Raw genomic sequence first — 25,579 nt, forward strand, 5'->3', positions numbered from 1 at the left:
AACAAACCTTTGATTGAAGATATAAAACTAAGTATAATCACCATAGTCCTCTCACACATCCTATCTAGTCGTTGGGTGCAAGAGAATGACTGGGAGTGACGTAGAGGGGAGGAGCTATATGCAGCTCTGCTGGGTGAATCCTCTTGCACTTCCTGTTGGGGAGGAGTAATATCCCAGAAGTAATGATGACCCGTGGACTGATCACACTTAACAGAAGAAATTAGACTGTCTAGCCCTGGGTTTGGCTCTGTCTTGAGGCAGGGCATGGCCTTTACCTCCCGTAATATCAGCGATAATGTCTTTCAAACCGGGCCCGAATAAAGTCTGCCCCTTGAAAGGTATGTTAAGTAGTTTCGATTTAGAAGTTACATCAGCTGACCAGGATTTTAGCCACAGCGCTCTGCGTGCCTGAATGGCGAATCCGGAATTCTTAGCCGTAAGTTTAGTTAAATGTACTACGGCATCAGAAATAAATGAATTAGCTAGCTTAAGGGTTTTAAGCTTAAGTGAAATCTCATCTAATGTCGCTGAGTCAAGGGTGTCTTCCAGAGACTCAAACCAAAATGCTGCCGCAGCCGTGACAGGCGCAATGCATGCAAGGGGTTGTAATATAAAACCTTGTTGAACAAACATTTTCTTAAGGTAACCCTCTAACTTTTTATCCATTGGATCTGAAAAAGCACAGCTATCCTCCACCGGGATAGTGGTACGCTTAGCTAAAGTAGAAACTGCTCCCTCCACCTTAGGGACCGTTTGCCATAAGTCCCGTGTGGTGGCGTCTATTGGAAACATTTTTCTGAATATAGGAAGGGGTGAGAAAGGCACACCGGGTCTGTCCCACTCCTTAGTAATAATTTCAGTAAGTCTCTTAGGTATAGGAAAAACGTCAGTACTCGTCGGTACCGCAAAATATTTATCCAACCTACACATTTTCTCTGGGATTGCAACTGTGTTACAATCATTCAGAGCCGCTAACACCTCCCCTAGCAATAAACGGAGGTTTTCCAGCTTAAACTTAAAATTTGAAATGTCTGAATCCAATTTATTTGGATCAGATCCGTCACCCGCAGAATGAAGCTCTCCGTCCTCATGCTCTGCATATTGTGACGCAGTATCAGACATGGCCCTAGCATTATCAGTATACTCTGTTCTCATCCCAGAGTGATCTCGTTTACCTCTAAGTTCTGGCAATTTAGACAAAACCTCAGTCATAACATTAGCCATGTCTTGTAAAGTGATTTGTAATGGCCGCCCTGATGTACTTGGCGTTACAATATCACGCACCTCCTGAGCGGGAGATGCAGGTACTGACACGTGAGGCAAGTTAGTCGGCATAACTTCCCCCTCGTTGTCTGGTGAATGTTGCTTAACATGTACAGATTGACTTTTATTTAAAGTAGCATCAATGCAATTAGTACATAAATTTCTATTGGGCTCCACCTTGGCTTTTGAACATATTGCACAAAGAGTTTCCTCTGTGTCAGACATGTTTAAACAAACTAGCAATTAGACTAGCAAGCTTGGAAATACTTTTCAACTAAATTTACAAGCAATATGTAAAAACGTTACTGTGCCTTTAAGAAGCACACAAAAACTGTCACAGTTGAATAACAATGAACCGGATTAGTTATATAAACCAAATTTAGCAAAGGATTGCACACATTAGCAATGGATGATTAACCCTTAATGTCAGAAAAAAACGTATAACAATTGACAATATAAGCGTTTTTATCACAGTCAAGCACAGTCTCACAGGTCTGCTGTGAGTGATTACCTCCCTCAAAACTAGTTTTGAAGACCCCTGAGCTCTGTGGAGACGTCCTGGATCATGCAGGGAGAAAAAGACAGACTGTGACTGAATTTCTGATGCGTAGTAAAAGCGCCAAAATAGGCCCCTCCCACTCACACTACAACAGTGAGGGAAGCTCAGTAAACTGTTTTAATTTAAAACAACGACAGCCATGTGGAAAATAAAGCCCAAAACAATTTTCACCAAGTACCTCAGATAATTAAACGATTTAACATGCCAGTAAACGTTTAAAATCTAATATATGAAATGTCATTAAAAAGCCTGCTGCTAGTCGCTCACACTGCAAGTTAGGCTAAAAGTTATATGCATACAGTATTTTCCCAGTGAAGTGCCATTCCCCAGAAATACTTAAGTGTTAACATATATACATGTCAGCCTGATACCAGTTGTTACTACTGCATTTAAGGCTGTACTTACATTATATCGGTATTAGCAATATTTTCAAAGTCAATTCCATTCCTTAGAAAATAATATACTGCAACATACCTCTTTGCAGGTGAACCTGCCCGCTGTCCCCTGATCTGAAGTTACCTTACTCCTCAGAATGGCCGAGAACAGCAAACGGATCTTAGTTACGTCCGCTAAGATCATATACAAAAAACTCAGGTAGATTCTTCTTCAAATTCTGCCTGAGAAGGAAACAACACACTCCGGTGTCGTTTAAAATAACAAACTTTTGATTGAAGATATAAAAAACTAAGTTTAATCACCACAGTCCTCTCACACATCCTATCTATTAGTTGGGTGCAAGAGAATGACTGGGTGTGACGTAGAGGGGAGGAGCTATATGGCAGCTCCGCTTGGGTGATCCTCTTGCACTTCCTGTTGGGGAGGAGTTAATATCCCATAAGTAATGATGACCCGTGGACTGACTACACTTAACAGGAGAAAACAAATTTTTCAATAAAAACCATTTGCCCTGAAATAGTGTCAACCAGCATAAACTAGCCCTGTTATGTAAGCTTGAAATTCCATACTTAGTCTCTGAATATAACTTACCCTTCCCTCATGGGGATATTAACAGTCTTTTCTAGCATTATGCCTTATGAAACAGCCAATGCTAAGGCAGAGAAATGCGTTGCATTTTATTCATTGTAACCATTGTTTGTTACATATTTTAAATTGTTTTTAATAAACAACTTGTTTTATACAAGCTCTGGTTCAGTACCTACTTGAGTAGAATAGCTACTACACCTGACATTTTGCTATTTGGAATTTACCACTCATAGAGTGAGTCAAGACACACCTGCTTTGGTTCCAGATCACCTGGAGAGGGTTTTGCTGGTACACCACAAGTTACTAGCCTGCTCCTACCAGTACATAAGTGTACTTGGGCTAAATACGCTGTGGGTCTCTGACGTTTGTGTATTTCCGCCGTTGCGGATTGGACCGTTGGAGTGCTAGAGCCATCTTCCCATTGGATCGTCTGGCAGACGACTAAGGTTCCGTCTTGTCTAGTTTGGCATACGCATATGCCATCTCACTTGTGAGTACCTTGCCATCTGTGTGTGCTGTCTGTTCTATCCTGCACCATAGTGACACCACGATACTGTCCCATAAGGCGCCTCTCTTTTTCTTCTGCTCCTACAGATATCTGCCATCATCGTCTCCCCGGGAGTGCTGCCGCCAGATCGGGTTACCTGTGGTGGGGAATTACCCTGCTTCCCCCGAGACTGTTCTCTTTTTTTGTGCTCTGTTTGTCACATGTGCGCACCTCCATAAGGACTCAATCCCTGTTTTTCCCGACTTTTCTAGCATTATCACAGTCTTGTCTAGAAATAAATGACTGAACATACCTTATTGCAGCCTAACCTGCAAACCGTTCCCCCCAACTGAAGTTCTCATGTACTCCTCATTCCTGTGTGGGAACAGCAGTGGATTTTAGTTACAACATGCTAAAATCATCTTCCTCCCTGCAGAAATCTTCATCTCCTATCTGCTAGAGAGTAAATAGTACACACCGGTACCATTTAAAATAACAAACTCTTGCTTAAAGAAAATAAAAACTACAATTCTAACGCCACATTCACTTTACCCTTCCGATTGCTTAGAGCCGGCAAAGAGAATGACTGGGGGGTGGAGCTAGAGGGGGAGCTATATGGACAGCTCTGCTGTGTGCTCTCTTTGCCACTTCCTGTTGGGAAGGAGAATATCCCACAAGTAAAGGATGAATCCGTGGACTCGATACATCTTACAAGAGAAAAGGGGTGTGTTACGGTTACCCTTAGTCTCGCTGAGAGATGGACCGCTTAGTAGCCTGGATCCCTATTGCTAAAGAGGGGAGAAGCTGCTTTCCATAGTATTCTATATGAGTCTCGCAAATATAGAATAATCTCCCTTAGCTGCAGTACAGCTAGGATACCCTTCTGCCCACAAAAACGAGTCAACGCTGCGATTGAGGGTCAAAACAAGAACTCAGGACTGGGATGCCCAGCCTGCTTTTTATTAAGGTTACATGCACACAGGGCACTCCCAGGGGGAGAGGGGGGGAAGCACAAAATCCCCCATCAAACATTTAGATAGAGAGCACTGTCCTTTGACAGGCCACAATAGGATTACAGTACTTAAGATAACAAGTTTACAAGTTCATCTTATCAATTAGCAGTCTGGCTCCAGAGGTGATTAGACAATAGTTTCTAAAAGCTGAAAAAAAAGAGTTAACTCTTTATGAAATGAAACTTGTTACGGTTTTCTTGGAGCCCTTCTTAGGCGCTGGCTTGCTGGTTCAGGCATTGCTGCTGGGAAATAAGCTCTTCACAACAAAATAACTAATGCTTCTGTAACATTGCTCCCTTTCTGTGGAACACTCTGGCAGACACGGTCTGACCCCTTTTCGGGGCAGACTAAGGCTGTCCAGACCGCTGGTTATGCGGGGCTGAGGTCGGTTTGTCTGGACAACCCGTCGGCGTTGCCATTCTGTTTCCCAGGTCTGTAAGTAATGGTGAAATTGAAGGTTTGCAACGATAAGCTCCAACGTAATAGCCTGCCGTTATCTCCAGAGACCCGGTTCAGCCACACCAACGGGTTATGGTCGGTGACCAGAGTGAACTCCTGACCATATAAATAAGGAGTCAATTTCTTTAATGCCCACACCAAAGCCAAACACTCCTTTTCGACCGCTGCATAGCTGACTTCGCGGGGCAGGAGCTTCCGGCTGATGTAGGCAACTGGATGCTCCCCTCCATCTTCGCCTACTTGGCTGAGGACGGCTCCCAGCCCGAACATGGAAGCATCTGTATGGACGATAAAACGTTTGTTAAGGGCTGGGGCCGCCAAGACAGGAGCGTTAATTAGAGCATTTTTGAGAGCCTGGAAAGCTGTTTCACAGTGGGGAGACCACAGGACCTGTCGAGGTAAGTTCTTCTTGGTCAAGTCAGTCAGGGGTTTGGCAAGTGTGCTGTAGTCTGGTACGAACCGTCTATAGTACCCTGCCGTGCCCAGGAAGGCTAGGACCTGAGTCTTAGTGATGGGGGTGGGCCAATTGGCGACAGCTTCTATTTTGGCTGGCTCTGGTCGCTGCTTTCCACACCCCACCCGGTGACCCAGGTACTGTACCTCGGCCATCCCAAAGTGGCATTTTTCTGGCTTCAGAGTCAGGCCAGCAGCCCGGATCTGATCCAGAACCATTCCCACATGAGCTAAGTGGTCCTCCCAGGACTCACTGTGGATCGCTATGTCGTCCAGGTAGGCGCAAGCAAAACTCTGGAAGCCATCCAGGAGCCTATCCACCAAGCGCTGGAATGTAGCTGGGGCATTCTTCATCCCAAACGGCATTACCCTAAACTGATATAAGCCGAATGGGGTGACGAATGCCGACTTGGGGATAGCCTCCGGGGCCAGGGGAATCTGCCAGTAACCTTTGCAGAGGTCAATAGTGGTCAGGTAATTTCCCCTGGCTATACGATCGAGTAGCTCGTCTACCCTGGGCATAGGGTAAGCGTCCGTCACGGTATTTTCATTGAGCCTCCGATAGTCTACGCAGAACCGGGTGGTCCCATCTTTCTTGGGCACCAAGACAACTGGGGAGGCCCAGGGACTATCGGAGGGCTCAATTACCCTGAGCTGGAGCATCTCATCGATCTCCTTCTTCATTCCTGTCCTAACTGCTTCGGGGATTCGGTACGGAGCCTGGCGCAAGGGAGCTTGTCCCGGAGTATCTACCTGGTGGGTGGTTAAAGTAGTGTACCCTGGCTTCGGGGAGAAGGTGAGGTGTTTGGACTGGAGGAGTTGGTTGAGCTGCTCCCTTTCAGTGGGGCTAAGTCGGTCCCCTATCTGAACCTGCGCCACTATACCTGTGGGGAGGCTCTTTTCTAATAGGTCTGGAATGGGTAAACTGTCGGGGTCTTCCTGAGGGGAACAACATACGGCCGTCACGTTCTCTGGTCGCTCAAAATATTCCTTGAGCATGTTTACATGGAATGTCTTTCTAAGATTGTTGTCGTGGCAGCTAGCTATCACATAAGTGGTGTCTCCCCTTTTCTCTACGATCTGGTAGGGACCCTGCCAGGACGCCTGCAATTTGTCTGTCTTCACCGGCTTAAGTACTAACACCTTTTGTCCTATGGTGAAGATTCTCTTTCGGGCTCCCCGATCGTACCATACTTTCTGTCTTCTCTGGGCCAACTGGAGATTAGCCCGCACGGATTTGGCTAATTGCTCCATTCGGTCCCTGAGTTCCAGCACGTATGGCACAATTGGGACACCGTCAGCCTCCATCTCTCCCTCCCAGTGCTCCCGGATCAGGTTTAGGGGTCCCCGTACCTTTCTTCCGTAGAGCAACTCGAAGGGAGAGAACCCTGTCGTTTCCTGGGGTACCTCCCGATAAGCAAATAGGAGGTGCGGCAGGAAGCGTTCCCAGTCTCGGTATTCCTGAGTGAACGTCTTGAGCATTTGCTTGAGGGTCCCATTGAACCTCTCACACAGCCCGTTCGTCTGGGGGTGGTATGGGGAGCTTAGGAGGGACTTAATTTTGCAAACCTGCCAGAGTTGTTGGGTCAATTCAGCCGTAAATTGGGTGCCTCGGTCGGATAGGATTTCTTTTGGAAATCCTACCCGGGAGAACACCTGTACTAGTGCATTCGCTACCGTATCCGCTTGTATGTTGGATAGGGCGACAGCCTCTGGGTACCTGGTAGCGTAGTCCACTACGGTAAGAATGTATCGCTTACCGGAGGGACTAGGGGTAGCCAGTGGTCCCACTAGGTCAATAGCAACCCGGCTGAAGGGTTCCTCTACAATGGGCATATTTACTAGCTGGGCTTTAGGGTGATCGCCTCGCCTTCCTACTCGTTGACACACATCGCAGGTGTTACAGTAAGTTCTAACGTCAGCGTGCACCCCTGGCCAAAAGAACGTGTGAGTAATGCGGTGTAGGGTACGGGTAACGGCTAGGTGGCCTGCTAAGGGGATGTCGTGGCCTATTTTGAGGATTTCTTGACGGTATTTGTGGGGCACTACCAGCTGTCGCCTACGCTGTCCCCTTTTCTCTGTCCAGCGGTATAGTTTCCCTTTTTCCCATAAGAATGTTTTGTTATCTGCCCCGCCCCCTCCGGTCTCTGCTCGTTCCCGGTACTTTTGTAAGGTCGGGTCAGTCTTAGACTCTGCCTCGAAAGCATCTGGGGTGTCCCAGGGTATGGGGCCTAACCTGTCAGGCAAGGTCGGGGTAGGTCTTACCTGTGTCTCCCGCACTGGTGAAAGCTCTCGCTCCGTCCGGGCTTGGGCCCGTGTAGTCACTGGGTCCGCCTCGTTGTTGCATACTGGAGCATAGGCAGAAGTCATGGGGCCCAAATCGTTGCCCAGTAGTACTTCGGCAGGTAAATTATCCATTAGGCCCACGTTCACAGCCCCCTTTCCCGCTCCCCAATCAAGATGCACTTTAGCTGTTGGAATTTTGTACACATCCCCCCCCGCCACTCTAACGGCCACAGTCTGTCCGGATCGCTTGTGCTCTGGCACCAAATGACTCTGTACCAGCGTGATAGTAGCCCCTGTGTCTCGCAATCCCTCGGTAGATCGCCCCTCGAGCCATACCCTCTGCCGATGGTGCTGGCGGTTATCTGAGGCAGCATATACAGGGTCTGCCTCGTGAAGCGGCCCCACATATCCCTCCATAGGGGCCTCTTGGTTAACACAGAGGGCCCGGGCCGGACGATAGGACCCAGAGGGGTAATTGTAATTCCTGAGTGTCTGGTGCGTATTAAGGGGGCAGCTAGCCATGAAATGCCCTGGTTGCTTGCATCGGTGGCAAGTCGGTCTGGGACGCTCAGAGCTGTTATTGGGTGGTCCTGAGTGTCGGATGGGCCCTGTGGGCACCGGGGCTCGGAATTCAGCACGAGGGGGTGCACGGTAAACCTCTCTGGGTTCGACCCGTGCTGGAGCTCGGTAGTTCATGGGTTCGTGAAGACGGGAGTCATAATGTTCATCGGCCAATTTGGCTGCTTCTTCTAAGGTAGAAGGCCGCCTGTCTCGCAGCCATTCCTTCCCTTGCTGTTCCATGCCATTATAAAAATGTTCTAAGAGAAACAATTGTAAAATTTCCTCCCCAGTCACCGCTTTACTTCCGCTCAGCCAGTGATTTGCCGCTCTCCGCATTCGGTGCGCCCATTCCATATGGGTATCGTTAGGCTTCTTTTCCGTGCCCCGAAACTGTCGGCGATACGTGTCCGGAGTTACAGCGTACCGTCGCAACAGTGTCTCCTTAACTAGCTCATACTGTGTCACTTCCTCAGCACCCAGAGTACGAAAGGCTTCCAGGGCTCGCCCGGATAGTTTCCCAGACAATATCGTGGGCCACTCTCTGTTGGGAATCTGGTGCAGGGCACATTGCCTTTCGAAGTCCGCCAAATATTCATCAATCCCTGTCTCGCTCTCTAGGAAGGGTCGAAATGCCGCATAGGGTATCTTGGGCCTCCCAGCATTTTCGACAGGGATGATTACCTGCGGGGCTTCAGCATTGCGGTGTGCGTTCGCTAGGTTGAGTTCGTGGGCTCGAGTCTCTCGTATATCCTTGTCCGCTTCCGCCAACAACTGCTGTACCAATTCCATGGAGGGGTTCGGCCCGTACAGTGAGAGCCTTTCCCGAACAATCCTGTTTTTTTCGTCACTAATCGTGGTCGGTGTTTCCGCCATTGTGAAGCTCTGATCCAGTTCGGTCAATTCTGCGATCAGCTCTCTCCTCGGCCGGTTGCTGGCGTACCCCCCTCTGCTTTCAAGTAAATCCTTTAGGGTTGTACGCTTCAATTTTTCGTAAGCGCTCTCCATCCGTTCTGTACCTCTCCTAGGAAATCCAGGAAAAATCCCACCGCTGCCGCCAAATGTTACGGTTACCCTTAGTCTCGCTGAGAGATGGACCGCTTAGTAGCCTGGATCCCTATTGCTAAAGAGGGGAGAAGCTGCTTTCCATAGTATTCTATATGAGTCTCGCAAATATAGAATAATCTCCCTTAGCTGCAGTACAGCTAGGATACCCTTCTGCCCACAAAAACGAGTCAACGCTGCGATTGAGGGTCAAAACAAGAACTCAGGACTGGGATGCCCAGCCTGCTTTTTATTAAGGTTACATGCACACAGGGCACTCCCAGGGGGAGAGGGGGGGAAGCACAAAATCCCCCATCAAACATTTAGATAGAGAGCACTGTCCTTTGACAGGCCACAATAGGATTACAGTACTTAAGATAACAAGTTTACAAGTTCATCTTATCAATTAGCAGTCTGGCTCCAGAGGTGATTAGACAATAGTTTCTAAAAGCTGAAAAAAAAGAGTTAACTCTTTATGAAATGAAACTTGTTACGGTTTTCTTGGAGCCCTTCTTAGGCGCTGGCTTGCTGGTTCAGGCATTGCTGCTGGGAAATAAGCTCTTCACAACAAAATAACTAATGCTTCTGTAACAGGGTGTATCAGGGTGTTTGCGCTCGGGCTTACCACTGGTAATGAGAGTTGAAAGTTAACGACACCGATTGAGCACAATTTACAATAGAATATTTACAGCAACTTCAGAGCTCTGGTTAACTGTTTCGCAAAACGAAAAAGTCGCACAAAACACATAAAAAGTGCATTACAAAAAGTATAGTTAAACTCATAATAACACTATCTTATAGAAATTATAAAAAAAAAATATTGCACACAAAAGTTATAAGGATTCAAATATGGATCTCAGGTGTTAGAAAAACATAGATATACATAAATATACATATTTAGAGACATATATGTATGAATATATATATATATATATTCATACATATATGACTGCTCTCAAAAAATAAAATCAGTGAACATAACATAACTATATTTTTATAATAGAGATAAATGCAGCATTTAAAGCATATTCTACCAAGTACTTTGTTTAGAACAGGATACTTTCTAGTTTTAAGAAAATTTGGTTGTGCAATTAAAGGAACATTAAACTCAAAATTTCACTTTACAAAAATGTTTGTGCATAATTAAAAAATGCAATGTACATTTATTATTTTTGTCCTGTTTTTCTGTAATTTAACTTCAAAACTTGTAGTGTTTCCATTTCTTCCCAGAGAGGCTGGATTGTTTTTCATTTAATGCAAAACCCTGATATTCCTAAATGATGCACAGTGATTGGTTGATATATACAGGAGTTTGTTTATACCCATCAATAATTGGCTACAGTAAAGGAAGTATGATAAAATGTAACAGGTTTTTCCTGGGGTGTGTCCCAGGCATTTAAAAATGCACATTTTCCTAACAAAATTACAGTTTTAAATAGTTTTAAAAGATTTATTTTGCATACATAACTTTTATAATTATGTAAATAAATTCTGATGCAAAAATTTAAAAAAATGGCGTTAATCTTTATTTAAAAATTTGTAATCATTCCTGGAATCAGGAATTCCGTGAGCAGTAAATTAATTATGACTAAAGATTCTTGCTTAGATACACATTAGAACAGTCCCTGCTGGGGGAAAAGTATGTCCTCAGAAAAAACATAATTTATGTAAGAACTTACCTGATAAATTCATTTCTTTCATATTAGCAAGAGTCCATGAGCTAGTGACGTATGGGATATACATTCCTACCAGGAGGGGCAAAGTTTCCCAAACCTTAAAATGCCTATAAATACACCCCTTACCACACCCACAATTCAGTTTAACGAATAGCCAAGAAGTGGGGTGATAAGAAAAAAGTGCGAAAGCATATAAAATAAGGAATTGGAATAATTGTGCTTTATACAAAAAAATCATAACCACCACAAAAAAGGGCGGGCCTCATGGACTCTTGCTAATATGAAAGAAATGAATTTATCAGGTAAGTTCTTACATAAATTATGTTTTCTTTCATGTAATTAGCAAGAGTCCATGAGCTAGTGACGTATGGGATAATGACTACCCAAGATGTGGATCTTTCCACGCAAGAGTCACTAGAGAGGGAGGGATAAAATAAAGACAGCCAATTCCTGCTGAAAATAATCCACACCCAAAATAAAGTTTAATGAAAAACATAAACAGAAGATTCAAACTGAAACCGCTGCCTGAAGTACTTTTCTACCAAAAACTGCTTCAGAAGAAGAAAATACATCAAAATGGTAGAATTTAGTAAAAGTATAAAAAGAGGACCAAGTTGCTGCTTTGCAAATCTGATCAACCGAAGCTTCATTCCGAAATGCCCAGGAAGTAGAAACTGACCTAGTAGAATGAGCTGTAATCCTTTGAGGCGGAGTTTTACCCGACTCGACATAGGCATGATGAATTAAAGATTTCAAACAAGATGCCAAAGAAATGGCAGAAGCTTTCTGGCCTTTTCTAGAACCGGAAAAGATAACAAATAGACTAGAAGTCTTTCGGAAAGACTTAGTAGCTTCAACATAATATTTCAAAGCTCTAACAACATCCAAAGAATGCAATGATTTATCCTTAGAATTCTTAGGATTAGGACATAATGAAGGAACCACAATTTCTCTACTAATGTTGTTGGAATTCACAACTTTAGGTAAAAATTCAAAAGAAGTTCGCAACACCGCCTTATACTGATGAAAAATCAGAAAAGGAGACTCACAAGAAAGAGCAGATAATTCAGAGACTCTTCTGGCAGTAGAGATAGCCAAAAGGAACAACACTTTCCAAGAAAGTAATTTAATGTCCAATGAATGCATAGGTTCAAACGGAGGAGCTTGAAGAGCCCCCAGAACCAAATTCAAACTCCAAGGAGGAGAAATTGACTTAATGACAGGTTTTATACGAACCAAAGCTTGTACAAAACAATGAATATCAGGAAGATTAGCAATCTTTCTGTGAAAAAGAACAGAAAGAGCAGAGATTTGTCCTTTCAAAGAACTTGCGGATAAACCTTTATCTAAACCATCCTGAAGAAACTATAAAATTCTCGGAATTCTAAAAGAATGCCAAGAAAAATGATGAGAAAGACACCAAGAAATATAAGTCTTCCAGACTCTATAATATATCTCTCTGGATACAGATTTATGAGCCTGTAACATAGTATTAATCACAGAGTCAGAGAAACCTCTTTGACCAAGAATCAAGCGTTCAATCTCCATACCTTTAAATTTAAGGATTTGAGATCCTGATGGAAAAAAGGACCTTGCGACAGAAGGTCTGGTCTTAGCGGAAGAGTCCACGGATGGCAAGAGGCCATCCGGACAAGATCCGCATACCAAAACCTGTGAGGCCATGCCGGAGCTATCAGCAGAACAAACGAGCATTCCTTCAGAATCTTGGAGATTACTCTTGGAAGAAGAACTAGAGGCGGAAAGATATAGGCAGGATGATACTTCCAAGGAAGTGATAATGCATCCACTGCTTCCGCCTGAGGATCCCGGGATCTGGACAGATGAGACGCCATCAGATCTATTTCTGGAAGCTCCCACATTTGAACAATCTGAAGAAATACCTCTGGGTGAAGACACCATTCGCCCGGATGCAACGTTTGGCGACTGAGATAATCCGCTTTCCAATTGTCTATACCTGGGATATGAACCGCAGAGATTAGACAGGAGCTGGATTCCGCCCAAACCAGAATTCGAGATACTTCTTTCATAGCCAGAGGACTGTGAGTCCCTCCTTGATGATTGATGTATGCCACAGTTGTGACATTGTCTGTCTGAAAACAAATGAACGATTCTCTCTTCAGAAGAGGCCAAGACTGAAGAGCTCTGAAAATTGCACGGAGTTCCAAAATATTGATCAGTAATCTCACCTCCTGAGATTCCCAAACTCCTTGTGCCGTCAGAGATACCCACACAGCTCTCCAACCTGTGAGACTTGCATCTGTTGAAATTACTGTCCAGGTCGGAAGCACAAAAGAAGCCCCCTGAATTAAACGATGGTGATCTGTCCACCACGTTAGAGAGTGTCGTACAATCGGTTTTAAAGATATTAATTGAGATATCTTTGTGTAATCCCTGCACCATTGATTCAGCATACAGAGCTGAAGAGGTCGCATGTGAAAACGAGCAAAGGGGATCGCGTCCGATGCAGCAGTCATAAGACCTAGAATTTCCATGCATAAGGCTACCGAAGGGAATGATTGTGACTGAAGGTTTCGACAAGCTGAAATCAATTTTAGACGTCTCTTGTCTGTCAAAGACAGAGTCATGGACACTGAATCTATCTGGAAACCCAGAAAGGTTACCCTTGTCTGAGGAATCAATGAACTTTTTAGTGAATTAATCCTCCAACCATGATCTTGAAGAAACAACACAAGTCGATTCGTATGAGATTCTGCTAAATGTAAAGACTGAGCAAGTACCAAGATATCGTCCAAATAAGGAAATACCACAATACCCTGTTCTCTGATTACAGACAGAAGGGCACCGAGAACCTTTGTAAAAATTCTTGGAGCTGTAGCTAGGCCAAACGGCAGAGCCACAAACTGGTAATGCTTGTCCAGAAAAGAGAATCTCAGAAACTGATAATGATCTGGATGAATCAGAATATGCAGATATGCATCCTGTAAATCTATTGTGGACATATAATGCCCTTGCTGAACAAAAGGCAAGATAGTCCTTACAGTTACCATTTTGAACGTTGGTATCCTTACATAACGATTCAATATTTTTAGATCCAGAACTGGTCTGAAGGAATTCTCCTTCTTTGGTACAATGAAGAGATTTGAATAAAACCCCATCCCCTGTTCCAGAACTGGAACTGGCATAATTACTCCAGCCAACTCTAGATCTGAAACACAATTCAGAAATGCTTGAGCTTTCACTGTATTTACTGGGACACGGGAAAGAAAAAATCTCTTTGCAGGAGGTCTCATCTTGAAACCAATTCTGTACCCTTCTGAAACAATGTTCTGAATCCAAAGATTGTGAACAGAATTGATCCAAATTTCTTTGAAAAAACGTAACCTGCCCCCTACCAGCTGAGCTGGAATGAGGGTCACACCTTCATGTGGACTTAGAAGCTGGCTTTGCTTTTCTAGAAGGCTTGGATTTATTCCAGACTGGAGATGGTTTCCAAACTGAAACTGCTCCTGAGGATGAAGGATCAGGCTTTTGTTCTTTGATGAAACGAAAGGAACGAAAACGATCATTAGCCCTGTTTTTACCCTTAGATTTTTTATCCTGTGGTAAAAAAGTTCCTTTCCCACCAGTAACAGTTGAGATAATAGAATCCAACTGAGAACCAAATAATTTGTTACCCTGGAAAGAAATGGAAAGTAGAGTTGATTTAGAAGCCATATCAGCATTCCAAGTTTTAAGCCATAAAGCTCTTCTAGCTAAAATAGCTAGAGACATAAACCTGACATCAACTCTGATAATATCAAAAATGGCATCACAGATAAAATTATTAGCATGTTGAAGAAGAATAATAATATTATGAGAATCATGATCTGTTACTTGTTGCGCTAAAGTTTCCAACCAAAAAGTTGAAGCTGCAGCAACATCAGCCAATGATATAGCAGGTCTAAGAAGAAGATTACCTGAACACAGATAAGCTTTTCTTAGAAAGGATTCAATTTTCCTATCTAAAGGATCCTTAAACGAAGTACCATCTGACGTAGGAATAGTAGTACGTTTAGCAAGGGTAGAAATAGCCCCATCAACTCTAGGGATTTTGTCCCAAAATTCTAATCTGTCAGACGGCACAGGATATAATTGCTTAAAACGTTTAGAAGGAGTAAATGAATTACACAATTTATCCCATTCTCTGGAAATTACTTCAGAAATAGCACTAGGAACAGGAAAAACTTCTGGAATAACCACAGGAGATTTAAAGACCTTATCTAAACGTTTAGAATTAGTATCAAGAGGACCAGAATCCTCAATTTCTAAAGCAATTAGTACTTCTTTAAGTAAAGAACAAATAAATTCCATTTTAAATAAATATGAAGATTTATCAGCATCAATCTCTGAGACAGAATCCTCTGAACCAGAAGAGTCATCAGAATCAGAATGATGATGTTCATTTAAAAATTCATCTGTATAAAGAGAAGTTTTAAAAGATTTTTTATGTTTACTAGAAGGAGGAATAACAGACATAGCCTTCTTGATGGATTCAGAAACAAAATCTCTTATGTTATCAGGAACATTCTGAACATTAGATGTTGATGGAACTGCAACAGGTAATGGTACATTACTAAAGGAAATATTATCTGCATTAACAAGTTTGTCATGACAATTAATACAAACAACAGCTGGAGGAATAGCTACCAAAAGTTTACAGCAGATACACTTAGCTTTGGTAGTTCCAGCACCAGACAGCGATTTTCCTGAAGTATCTTCTGACTCAGATGCAACGTGAGACATCTTGCAATATGTAAGAGAAAAAACAACACATAAAGCAAAATTGATCAAATTCCTTAAATGACAGTTTCAGGAATGGGAAAAAATGCCAATGAACGAGCTTCTAGCAACCAGAAGCAAAGAAAAAATGAGACTTAAATAATGTGGAGACAAAAGCGATGCCCATATTTTTTAGCGCCAAATAAGACGCCCACATTATTTGGCGCCTAAATGCTTTTTGGCGCCAAAAATGACGCCACATCCGGAACGCCGACATCTTTGGCGCAAAAGAACGTCAAAAATGACGCAACTTCCGGCGACACGTATGACGCCGGAAACAGAAAAGATTTTTTGCGCCAAAAAAGTCAGCGCCAAGAATGACGCAATAAAATGAAGCATTTTCAGCCCCCGCGAGCCTAACAGCCCACAGGGAAAAAAAGTCAAATTTTTAAGGTAAGAAAAATAATTGATTCAAGTGCATTATCCCAAATATGAAACTGACTGTCTGAAAATAAGGAATGTTGAACATCCTGAGTCAAGGCAAATAAATGTTTGAATACATATATTTAGAACTTTATAAACAAAGTGCCCAACCATAGCTTAGAGTGTCACAAAAAATAAGACTTACTTACCCCAGGACACTCATCTACATGTTTGTAGAAAGCCAAACCAGTACTGAAACGAAAATCAGCAGAGGTAATGGTATATAAATAAGAGTATATCGTCGATCTGAAAAGGGAGGTAAGAGATGAATCTCTACGACCGATAACAGAGAACCTATGAAATAGACCCCGTAGAAGGAGATCACTGCATTCAAAATAGGCAATACTCTCCTCACATCCCTCTGACATTCACTGCACGCTGAGAGGAAAACCGGGCTCCAACCTGCTGCGGAGCGCATATCAACGTAGAATCTAGCACAAACTTACTTCACCACCTCCATAGGAGGCAAAGTTTGTAAAACTGAATTGTGGGTGTGGTGAGGGGTGTATTTATAGGCATTTTAAGGTTTGGGAAACTTTGCCCCTCCTGGTAGGAATGTATATCCCATACGTCACTAGCTCATGGACTCTTGCTAATTACATGAAAGAAACGTGTAATTTTTTTTTTTAAACTGTCCTGAAAAAGGTACGGTATTTTGGAACATTTGAGGACAAGCCACCGTTTGCCTGGTTTTGGTCGTCGTACAGTCCATTTGTTAAAACACTGTAAATGCATTTTCATAACCCACGCAATTGACTCATTTCAGCTAAAGATTGCAATTTGAATACATTTTGTGCTTCTTATTTACGCACATATTCTCTTTATTTAAAACACAATCCATCAAAATATTTTTGACAAATAATGAAACTAAAAAGCTTTATGTTAATAGCACAGTGTAGAACAAAATGCATTTCTCTAAAACAGACATATAATTACGTATTTTACTTTAAACAGTACATAATAGTCCTTGATGTATTTTCTTTTCTTTAATTTTTTTTTTTAATAATTGATTTATTAAGATACAACTTTTAAGTTTAAATAAAACTGTTTCTTTCATGTAATTAGCAAGAGTCCATGAGCTAGTGACGTATGGGATATACATTCCTACCAGGAGGGGCAAAGTTTCCCAAACCTCAAAATGCCTATAAATACACCCCTCACCACACCCACAATTCAGTTTTACAAACTTTGCCTCCCATGGAGGTGGTGAAGTAAGTTTGTGCTAGATTCTACGTTGATATGAACTTTGCAGCAGGCTGAAGCCCGGTTTTCCTCTCAGAGTGCAGTGAATGTCAGAGGGATGTGATGAGAATACCATGGTCTTCCTCTAGGGGATCTATTTCATAGGTTCTCTGTTATCGGTCGTAGAGATTTCTTCTCCTACCTCCCTTTTCAGATCGACGATATACTCTTATATACCATTACCTCTACTGATTCTCGTTTCAGTACTGGTTTGGCTATCTACTATATGTAGATGAGTGTCTTAGGGTAAGTAAGTTTTATTTCTATTTATGACACTCAAAGCTATGGTTGGGCACTTTATATGTAAAGTTCTAAATATATGTGTTTAAACTTATATTTGCCATGATTCAGGATAACCAGTATTCCTTCATTCAGACTGTCAGTTTCAGTTTTTTGGGAAAATGCATATAAATTTTATTTTTTCTTACCTTAAAACTTTCAATTGACTTTTTTTCAAAAATTGCGGGCTGTTAGGCTCACGGGTGCAGAAAATGATTCTATTTATTGCGTCATTCTTGGCGCGAGACTTTTTTGGCGCAAAAAATTTCATAATTTCCGGCGTCATAGTTGGCGCCGGAAGTATTCACGTAATTGCGTCATTTTTTTGACCTATGTGTAGTTTTTTTGGCGCCAAAAAATATGGGCGTCATTCTTGGCGCCAAAATATGTGGGCGTTTTACTTGGCGCCAAAAATGTGGGCGTCATACTTGGCGCCAGTTTTTTTCACTTTAGTTCTTCTTCCAAGAGTGATTTTCAAAATCCTAATGGAGCGTTTGTTTGTACTGCTGGTGGCTCCAGCATGGCCACACAGGTTTTGGTATGCGGATCTCGTTCGGATGGCAAGTTGCCAACCTTGGACACTTCCGTTAAGGCCAGACCTTCTGTCTCAAGGCCCATTTTTCCATCAGGATCTCAAATCATTAAATTTGAAGATATGGAGATTGAACGCTTAATACTTAGTCATAGAGGTTTCTCTGACTCAGTGATTAATACTATGTTACAGGCTCGTAAATCTGTGTCTAGAAAGATCTATTACCGAGTCTAGAAGACTTACATTTCTTGGTGTTCTTCACATAAATTCTCTTGGCATTCTTTTAGAATTCCTAGAATTTTACAATTTCTTCAAGATGGTTTGGATAAGGGTTTGTCTGCAAGTTCCTTGAAAGGACAAATCTCTGCTCTTTCGGTTCTTTTTCACAAAAAGATTGCTAATCATCCTGATATTCATTGTTTTGTACAGGCTTTGGTTCGTATAAAGCCTGTCATTAAGTCAATCTCTCCTCCTTGGAGTCTCAATTTGGTTCTGAGGGCTTTACAGGCTCCTCCATTTGAACCTATGCATTCTCTGGATATTAAATTACTTTCTTGGAAAGTTTTGTTCCTGTTGGCCATCTCTTCTGCTAGAAGAGTTTCTGAGCTCTTTCTTGTGAATCTCCTTTTCTGATTTTTCATCAGGATAAGGCGGTGTTGCGGACTTCATTTAATTTTTTACCTAAAGTTGTGAATTCTAACAACATTAGTAGAGAAATTGTTGTCCCTTCATTGTTTTCTAATACTAAGAATTCTCTTGAGAGATCTTTACATTCTTTGGATGTAGTAAGAGCTTTGAAATATTATGTTGAAGCTACTAAAGATTTCAGAAAGACTTCTAGTCTATTTGTTATCTTTTCTGGTTCTAGGAAAGGTCAGAAGGCTTCTGCCATTTCTTTGGCGTCTTGGTTAAAGTCTTTGATTCATCATGCTTATGTAGAGTCGGGTAAATCCCCGCCTCAAAGGATTATGGCTCATTCTACTAGGTCAGTTTCTACTTCCTGGGCTTTTAGGAATGAAGCTTCTGTTGATCAGATTTGCAAAGCAGCAACTTGGTCTTCTTTGCATACTTTTACTAAATTCTACCATTTTGATGTTTTCTCTTCTTCTGAAGCAGTTTTTGGTAGAAAAGTACTTCAGGCAGCTGTTTCAGTTTGATTCTTCTGCTTATAATTTCAGTTTTTTTCATTATAAGATTAAAACTTTTTGATTTGGGTTGTGGATTATTTTTTCAGCGGAATTGGCTGTCTTTATTTTATCCCTCCCTCTCTAGTGACTCTTGCGTGGAAGTTCCACATCTTGGGTATCTGCTATCCCATACGTCACTAGCTCATGGACTCTTGCTAATTACATGAAAGAAAACATAATTTATGTAAGAACTTACCTGATAAATTCATTTCTTTCATATTTGCAAGAGTCCATGAGGCCCACCCTTTTTTGTGGTGGTTATGATTTTTTTGTATAAAGCACAATTATTCCAATTCCATGTTTGATGCTTTCGCTCCTTTCTTATCACCCCACTTCTTGGCTATTCGTTAAACTGAATTGTGGGTGTGGTGTGGGGTGCATTTATAGGCATTTTGAGGTTTGGGAAACTTTGCCCCTCCTGGTAGCAATGTATATCCCATATGTCACTAGCTCATGGACTCTTGCTAATATGAAAGAAATTAATTTATCAGGTAAGTTCTTACATAAATTATGTTTTTTCTCTAACATTTTCTACATGCAAAAAAATGCTCTTTCATAAACATCTTTAAATTTATGGTAAATCCAAGTGTTTAACAAACGCTAGGATTTACCATCACTAAAAATAAAGTGGAGTTTAAAGGGCACTAAACCCAAATTTACTCCTATTTTCTTCATTTTCTTGCTATCTTTATTTAAAACGCAGGAATAAAAAGCATAGGAGCCGGCCCATTTTTGGTTCAGACCCTGGGTTATGCTTGCTTATTGGTGGCTAAATGTAGCCACCAATAAGCAAGCGCTGTCCAGGGTGTTGAACACTATTCAGGGTGCTGAATCAAGAAAGAAAAAATGTGGGTTTAGTATCCCTTTAAGTGATGAGATCTTTAAAAAAAGGGTGCTAAACTCACCCTGAATGTGCCGCCACACATCGCTAAACTCAGCGGCTCCAGCTGGCCACGGCACACCGCTTTTCTACCAATGAGGTGACGCTTGCAACTCTAAACCAAAAGCATACAGAACACTGTCAGATGACACACGCGGCTATTGGTTTAGAGGTGCAAACGTCACATCAGGGTGAGTTTAGCACCTTTTTTTTTTATAACTGATCACTTAATCTCCACTTTATTTTTAGTGATGGTAAATCCTAGTGTTTGTTAAATTAAGCAAATTTTATCATGCAATTCAAATGAACAATAAGTAATATTTTTCTAAGCCCTCTCTGTTCATGTAACCCTACATTGTGATTTTTTTCTGTATTCTAAAGCTTAGATTTATATTTTTACTCTACAAAAACACTTATAGTTTTAATCAAATATACAAAAAGTTAAATATGTTGTTCTCAGTTGCTATCTCCCTTTCAGCAGTATTCTTCAATTTATGTTTTAATGTCAGAAAGCAATGATTAATTTGATTCTATTTGTTCCGCATATAACCTAAATCAGCTGGGGACAACAGGACTTACGTTTGTCTTGTAAAGAGTCATGGGGTATTTCTCCCTGTGGACTCTCTTCCACGTCTCCATAGTGTAACACCTTGTGATTTGGAGATAGCCGACAATACCAAAACTTATCTGGTGAAAAAACAAAAAGTATTGTAAATAATATTTTCCAATTGTACAATAATAGAATAGTTTATTTTTAGGCTAACTGGGTGATACATAAAGTATAATTAATTATAGAAATTAGGCAGCTGCCTAGTGTGCTTCATTTAAAAAGGATATGAAAGTAAAAATTAAACAAATTCCGATAGATCATGCAGTTTTAAGAGACTTTTCAAATTACTTCGGTCATCAAATGTGTTTAATTCTTTTGGCATCCTTTGTTGAAAAGCATATGTAGATAGACTCCGGAGCAACAATGCCCTACTGGCAACTAGATGGTGGGTGGCTACATACATATCCCTCTTGTTATTGGCTCACCAGATGTGTTCAACTAGAGTCCATGGGGTCTATTTATCAAGTTACGAACGGAGCTTGATGCCCCATGTTTCTGTCGAGCCTTCAGGCTCGCCAGAAACACAAGTTATAAAGCAGCGGTCTAAGCCTGCTCCATAACCTGTCCGCCTGCTCTGAGGCGGTGGACAGAAATCAACCTGATCGAATATGATTGGGTTAATTGACACCCCCTGCTAATGGCCGATTAGCCGCGAATCTGCAGGGGGCACTACTGCACCAGCAGTTCACAAGAACTGCTGGTGCAATGATAAATGCCGTCAGCGTATGCTGTCGGCATTTATCGATGTGCGGCAGACATGGTTCGCTATAGCGGATCATGTCCGTCCGCACAATGATAAATTAACCCCCATTAGTGCATTGATGCTATGAAGCTGACTAACTATAGGTTTAACTCCTTTGCAGGAATTAAAGTCAATGTTATATGCAACTAAAAGTGTAATAATACAATTCTTTACCACATTAGAGCATTTTGTTTTTTGCCCTTTTATTCTCCTTTAATTTCATTTAAGGAGTTTATCAATAATAATACTTAAAGGGACACTGAACCCAAATTTTTTCTTTCGTGATTCAGATAAAGCATGAAATTTTAAGCAACTTTCTAATTTACTCCTATTAACAAATTTTGTTTATTCTCTTGGTATCTTTATTTGAAATGCAAGAATGTAAGTTTAGATGCCGGCCCATTTCTGGTGAACAACCTAGGTTGTCCATGCTGATTGGTGGATAAATTCATCCACCAATCAGAAACTGCTGTCCAGAGTTCTGAACCAAGAAAAAAAGCTTAGATGCCTTCTTTTTCAAATAAAGATAGCAAGAGAATGAAGAAACTGATAATAGGAGTAAATTAGAAAGTTGCTTACAATTGCATGCTCTATCTCAATCACAAAAGAAAAAAATTGGGTTCAGTGTCCCTTTAACAAATGAAGGAGTGATATGAGGGCTAATAATTTATTTCTATAGTTTAAAAAACTAGAAATGAATTAAACACAAACATATTGCAAACTTTATTATGAGGTGCACTATACAAATATGTATTTTTTGATTTACAATTACATTTCCGTCTAAAGGGACAGTAAAGTCAAAATTAAACTTTCAGAATTCATATAGAGCATGTAATTTTAAACAACTTTCCAATTTACTTCTAATTATAAAAATGTGCTTGGTTCTCTTAGTATTCTTTGTTGAACACAAAACCTAGGTAGGCTTAAAGGATCTGAGGAGCGTGTACATATCTATAGCAGTCTATGGCAGCAGTGTTTGCAACTATGTATAACATTGCTATATAAACATTGTTGCAGGCATTGAGCTCACCTAGGATTAATCCTTACAAAGGATACAAAGAGAACTAAGTAAAATTGATAATAGAAGTAAATTGTAAAGTTGTTTAAAATGTCATGCTCTATCCAATTAATTTAGGTTTAATTTATTTTGACTTCACTGTCCCTTTAATATCTGTGTTACGTATTAAAGGGACAGTCTACACCAGAATTTTTGTTGTTTAAAAAGATAGATAATTCCTTTATTATCCATTCCCTAGTTTTGCATAACCAACACAGTTATAATAATATACTTTTTACCTCTGTGATTATCTTGTATCTAAGCCTCTGCAAACTGCCCCCTTATTTCAGTTCTTTTGACAGACATCCATTTTAGCCAATCAGAGCTGGCTCACTGGAACTCCACGTACGTGAGCACAGTGTTAGTTATATGACACACATGAAATAACACCCTCTAGTGGTGAACAACTGTCAAAATGCCCTGAGAGGAAAGGCGGCCTTTAAAAGGGACATGAAACCCAAATTTTTTCTTTCATGATTTAGAAAGAGCATACAATTATAAACAACTTTCTAATTTACTTCTATTATCTATTTTGCTTCATTCTCTTGATATTCTTTGCTGAAAAGCATATCTAGATATGCTTAGTAGCTGCTGATTGGTAGCTGCACACAGATGCCTCCTGTGATTGGTTCGCTGTGTGCATTGCTATTTCTTCATTAAAGTATATCTAAAGAATAAAGCAAATTAGGTAACAGAAGTAAATTGGAATGTTGTTTAAAATTATATTCTCTAACTTAATCATGAAAGAAAATGTTTGGGTATAGTGTCCCTTTAAGGGCTTAAAAATTTGCAAATGAACCTCCAAGGTTTAGCTTTCAACTAAGAATACCAAGAGAACAAAGCAAAATTGGTGATCAAAGTAAATTGGAAAATTGTTTAAAATTACATTCTCTATCTGAATCATGAACATTTATTTTGGACTAGACTGTCCCTTTAATGCACTACAGCTTTGTTCCTTTTCATATCAAAATTAAAGAAAAAAAAAAAAAGTAAGGACTTATTTTCTCATTTGAATTTCCAGTGTTAATGATAATTTTCAATGCATTATATAACTGTAAAATTTCACTCCTATCCAATATAATTTGGCTCAGTACATTTAGTTATTAAATCAAAACTAGTGGAATAAGCAAATGTGCAAAATACTGCAAAGCTTGTTAAAAGATGTCCCAAAGAGAATGCATTCTGCCTTTAAAGTACATACGAAATTGAAATAAATAATTGAAGATTTTTTTTTTGTTAAACTGTGTTTTATTTAAATTTGACCCAGTGGATTTTAAATAATAGGAATTGTAAATTCATATGGTTGCTACATAATTATTGAAAAAAGTATGCTAATTGCTTTCACACATACAAGTAAAGGAATCCTCGTTCTAAGTGCTTAAGGGAAAATTAAAGTAATTTTTTGTTTGTTGCATCTAAAAGTCTTTTTTTTAAAAACAGAACAAAAAAAAAACAACTTTTCTTTAAAAAACAGAAATAACCCCCCCCCCCCCACACACACACACGCACTTTTTTTTTTTTTTTTTTTTATGCATCTGGGTGTGTAATATTCGAATTCAAATGTGATATTCAAATGTCACATTCGAATTCGAATGTGACATTCGAAAACTGTAAATAACATTCGAAAATCGAATTTTTAAGAATATTCGTTCTTATCAACATTCTATTATGTAAATCGAATTTCTACAATAACATTCGTTCTAACATTCGGATATAAACACATTCGTTTAGTAACGGAGGAAAAATGTAAGCTAGGCTGAATCCCCAAGGAACCACTAACGCATCTATCAGCTCTGCCTGGGGATCCCTGGACCTCGACCCGTATCAAGGTAGTTTGCAATTGAGTCTGGACACCATGAGAGCTAACTCCGGTGTTCCCCATCTGTGACAAATCTCCGCAAACACTGTGGGGTGAAGAGACCATTCCCCCGGATGGAAGGACTGTCTGCTGAGAAACTCCGCTTCCCAGTTGTCCACACCCGGAATGTGAATCACTGAGAGCGAGCAGTCATGGGACTCCGCCCACTCCAGAATCCGAGACACCTCCCTCATCACAAGGGAGCTCCTCGTACCCCACTGATGGTTGATGTAAGCCACTGAGGTAATGTTGTCGGTCTGGAATCTGATGAAACTGACCGACCCCAGAGAAGGCTAAGCCTTCAGAGCATTGTAGATTGCTCGTAGTTGTAGGATGTTGATCGAAAGGAGAGACTCCCCCCTGGACCACTTTCCTTGTACCATCCTGGCACCCCACACAGCTCCCCATCCTGACAGACTGGCATCTGTGGTCACAATCTCCCAGGACGGTCTCAAGAAGGATGTCCCCATAGACAGCTGCTCCGGACAAATCCACCAAGAGAGGGAGTTCCGAGTCCAAGCATCCATGGATATCAGCTGTGATAGATCTGAATGTTCGCCGTTCCACTGTCTCAACATGCACAATTGAAGAGGTCTGAGGTGAACCTGGCAATGGGATGACATCTATGCTTGACACCATGAGCCCTATTACCTCCATACATTGAGCCACCGATGGGTTTGAGGAGGACTGAAGGGCAAGACAGGTGAACGCAAGCTTCCTGCGCTGCTGATCTGTGAGAAATATCTTCATGGACATAGAGTCTATTATTGTGCCCAGGAACTCCACCCTGTTGCTGGGAACCAGGGAACTCTTTCCTGAGTTGATCTTCCAACCGTGAGATTGGAGCAGAAGAAGAGCCCTCAAATGATCCTCTGCAAGGCTGAGTGGCAGCGCCTGAACCAGGATGTTGTCAAGGTAAGGTGCCACCACAATGCCCCTGGATCTGGCCACTGCAAGCAGCGCCCTCAGAACCTCCGTGAAGACTCTCGGGGCCGTCGCCAGACCAAAAGAAAGCGCCACAAACAAACAAAAGTGTTGGTCCAGAAATTCAAATCTTAGGAACCTGAAGTGGTCCCTGTGGACTGGCACATGAAGGTAAGTGTCCTTCAAGTCTATAGTCGTCATGAACTGTCCTTTTTGAACTAGGGGCAGAATAGATCTGATCATTTCCATTTTGAACGATGGAA

At 41.3% G+C, this 25,579-nt stretch overlaps 1 protein-coding gene across 1 annotated transcript in view; it reads right to left on the reverse strand.

Annotated features, from left to right (window-relative positions):
- The window catches only part of ELMO1 (engulfment and cell motility 1), a 1,021,083-nt gene that overhangs the window by 54,734 nt on the left and 940,770 nt on the right, over window positions 1-25,579 (reverse strand). The window contains exon 20 of the mRNA XM_053714416.1: window positions 20,705-20,812. Coding sequence (XP_053570391.1) covers window positions 20,705-20,812 — 108 coding nt within the window. The remainder of the gene's footprint in view (window positions 1-20,704; window positions 20,813-25,579) is intronic.

Source organism: Bombina bombina, chromosome 5 (genome assembly GCF_027579735.1).
Source record: "Bombina bombina isolate aBomBom1 chromosome 5, aBomBom1.pri, whole genome shotgun sequence".
In the NCBI taxonomy this organism is placed as follows: domain Eukaryota; kingdom Metazoa; phylum Chordata; class Amphibia; order Anura; family Bombinatoridae; genus Bombina; species Bombina bombina.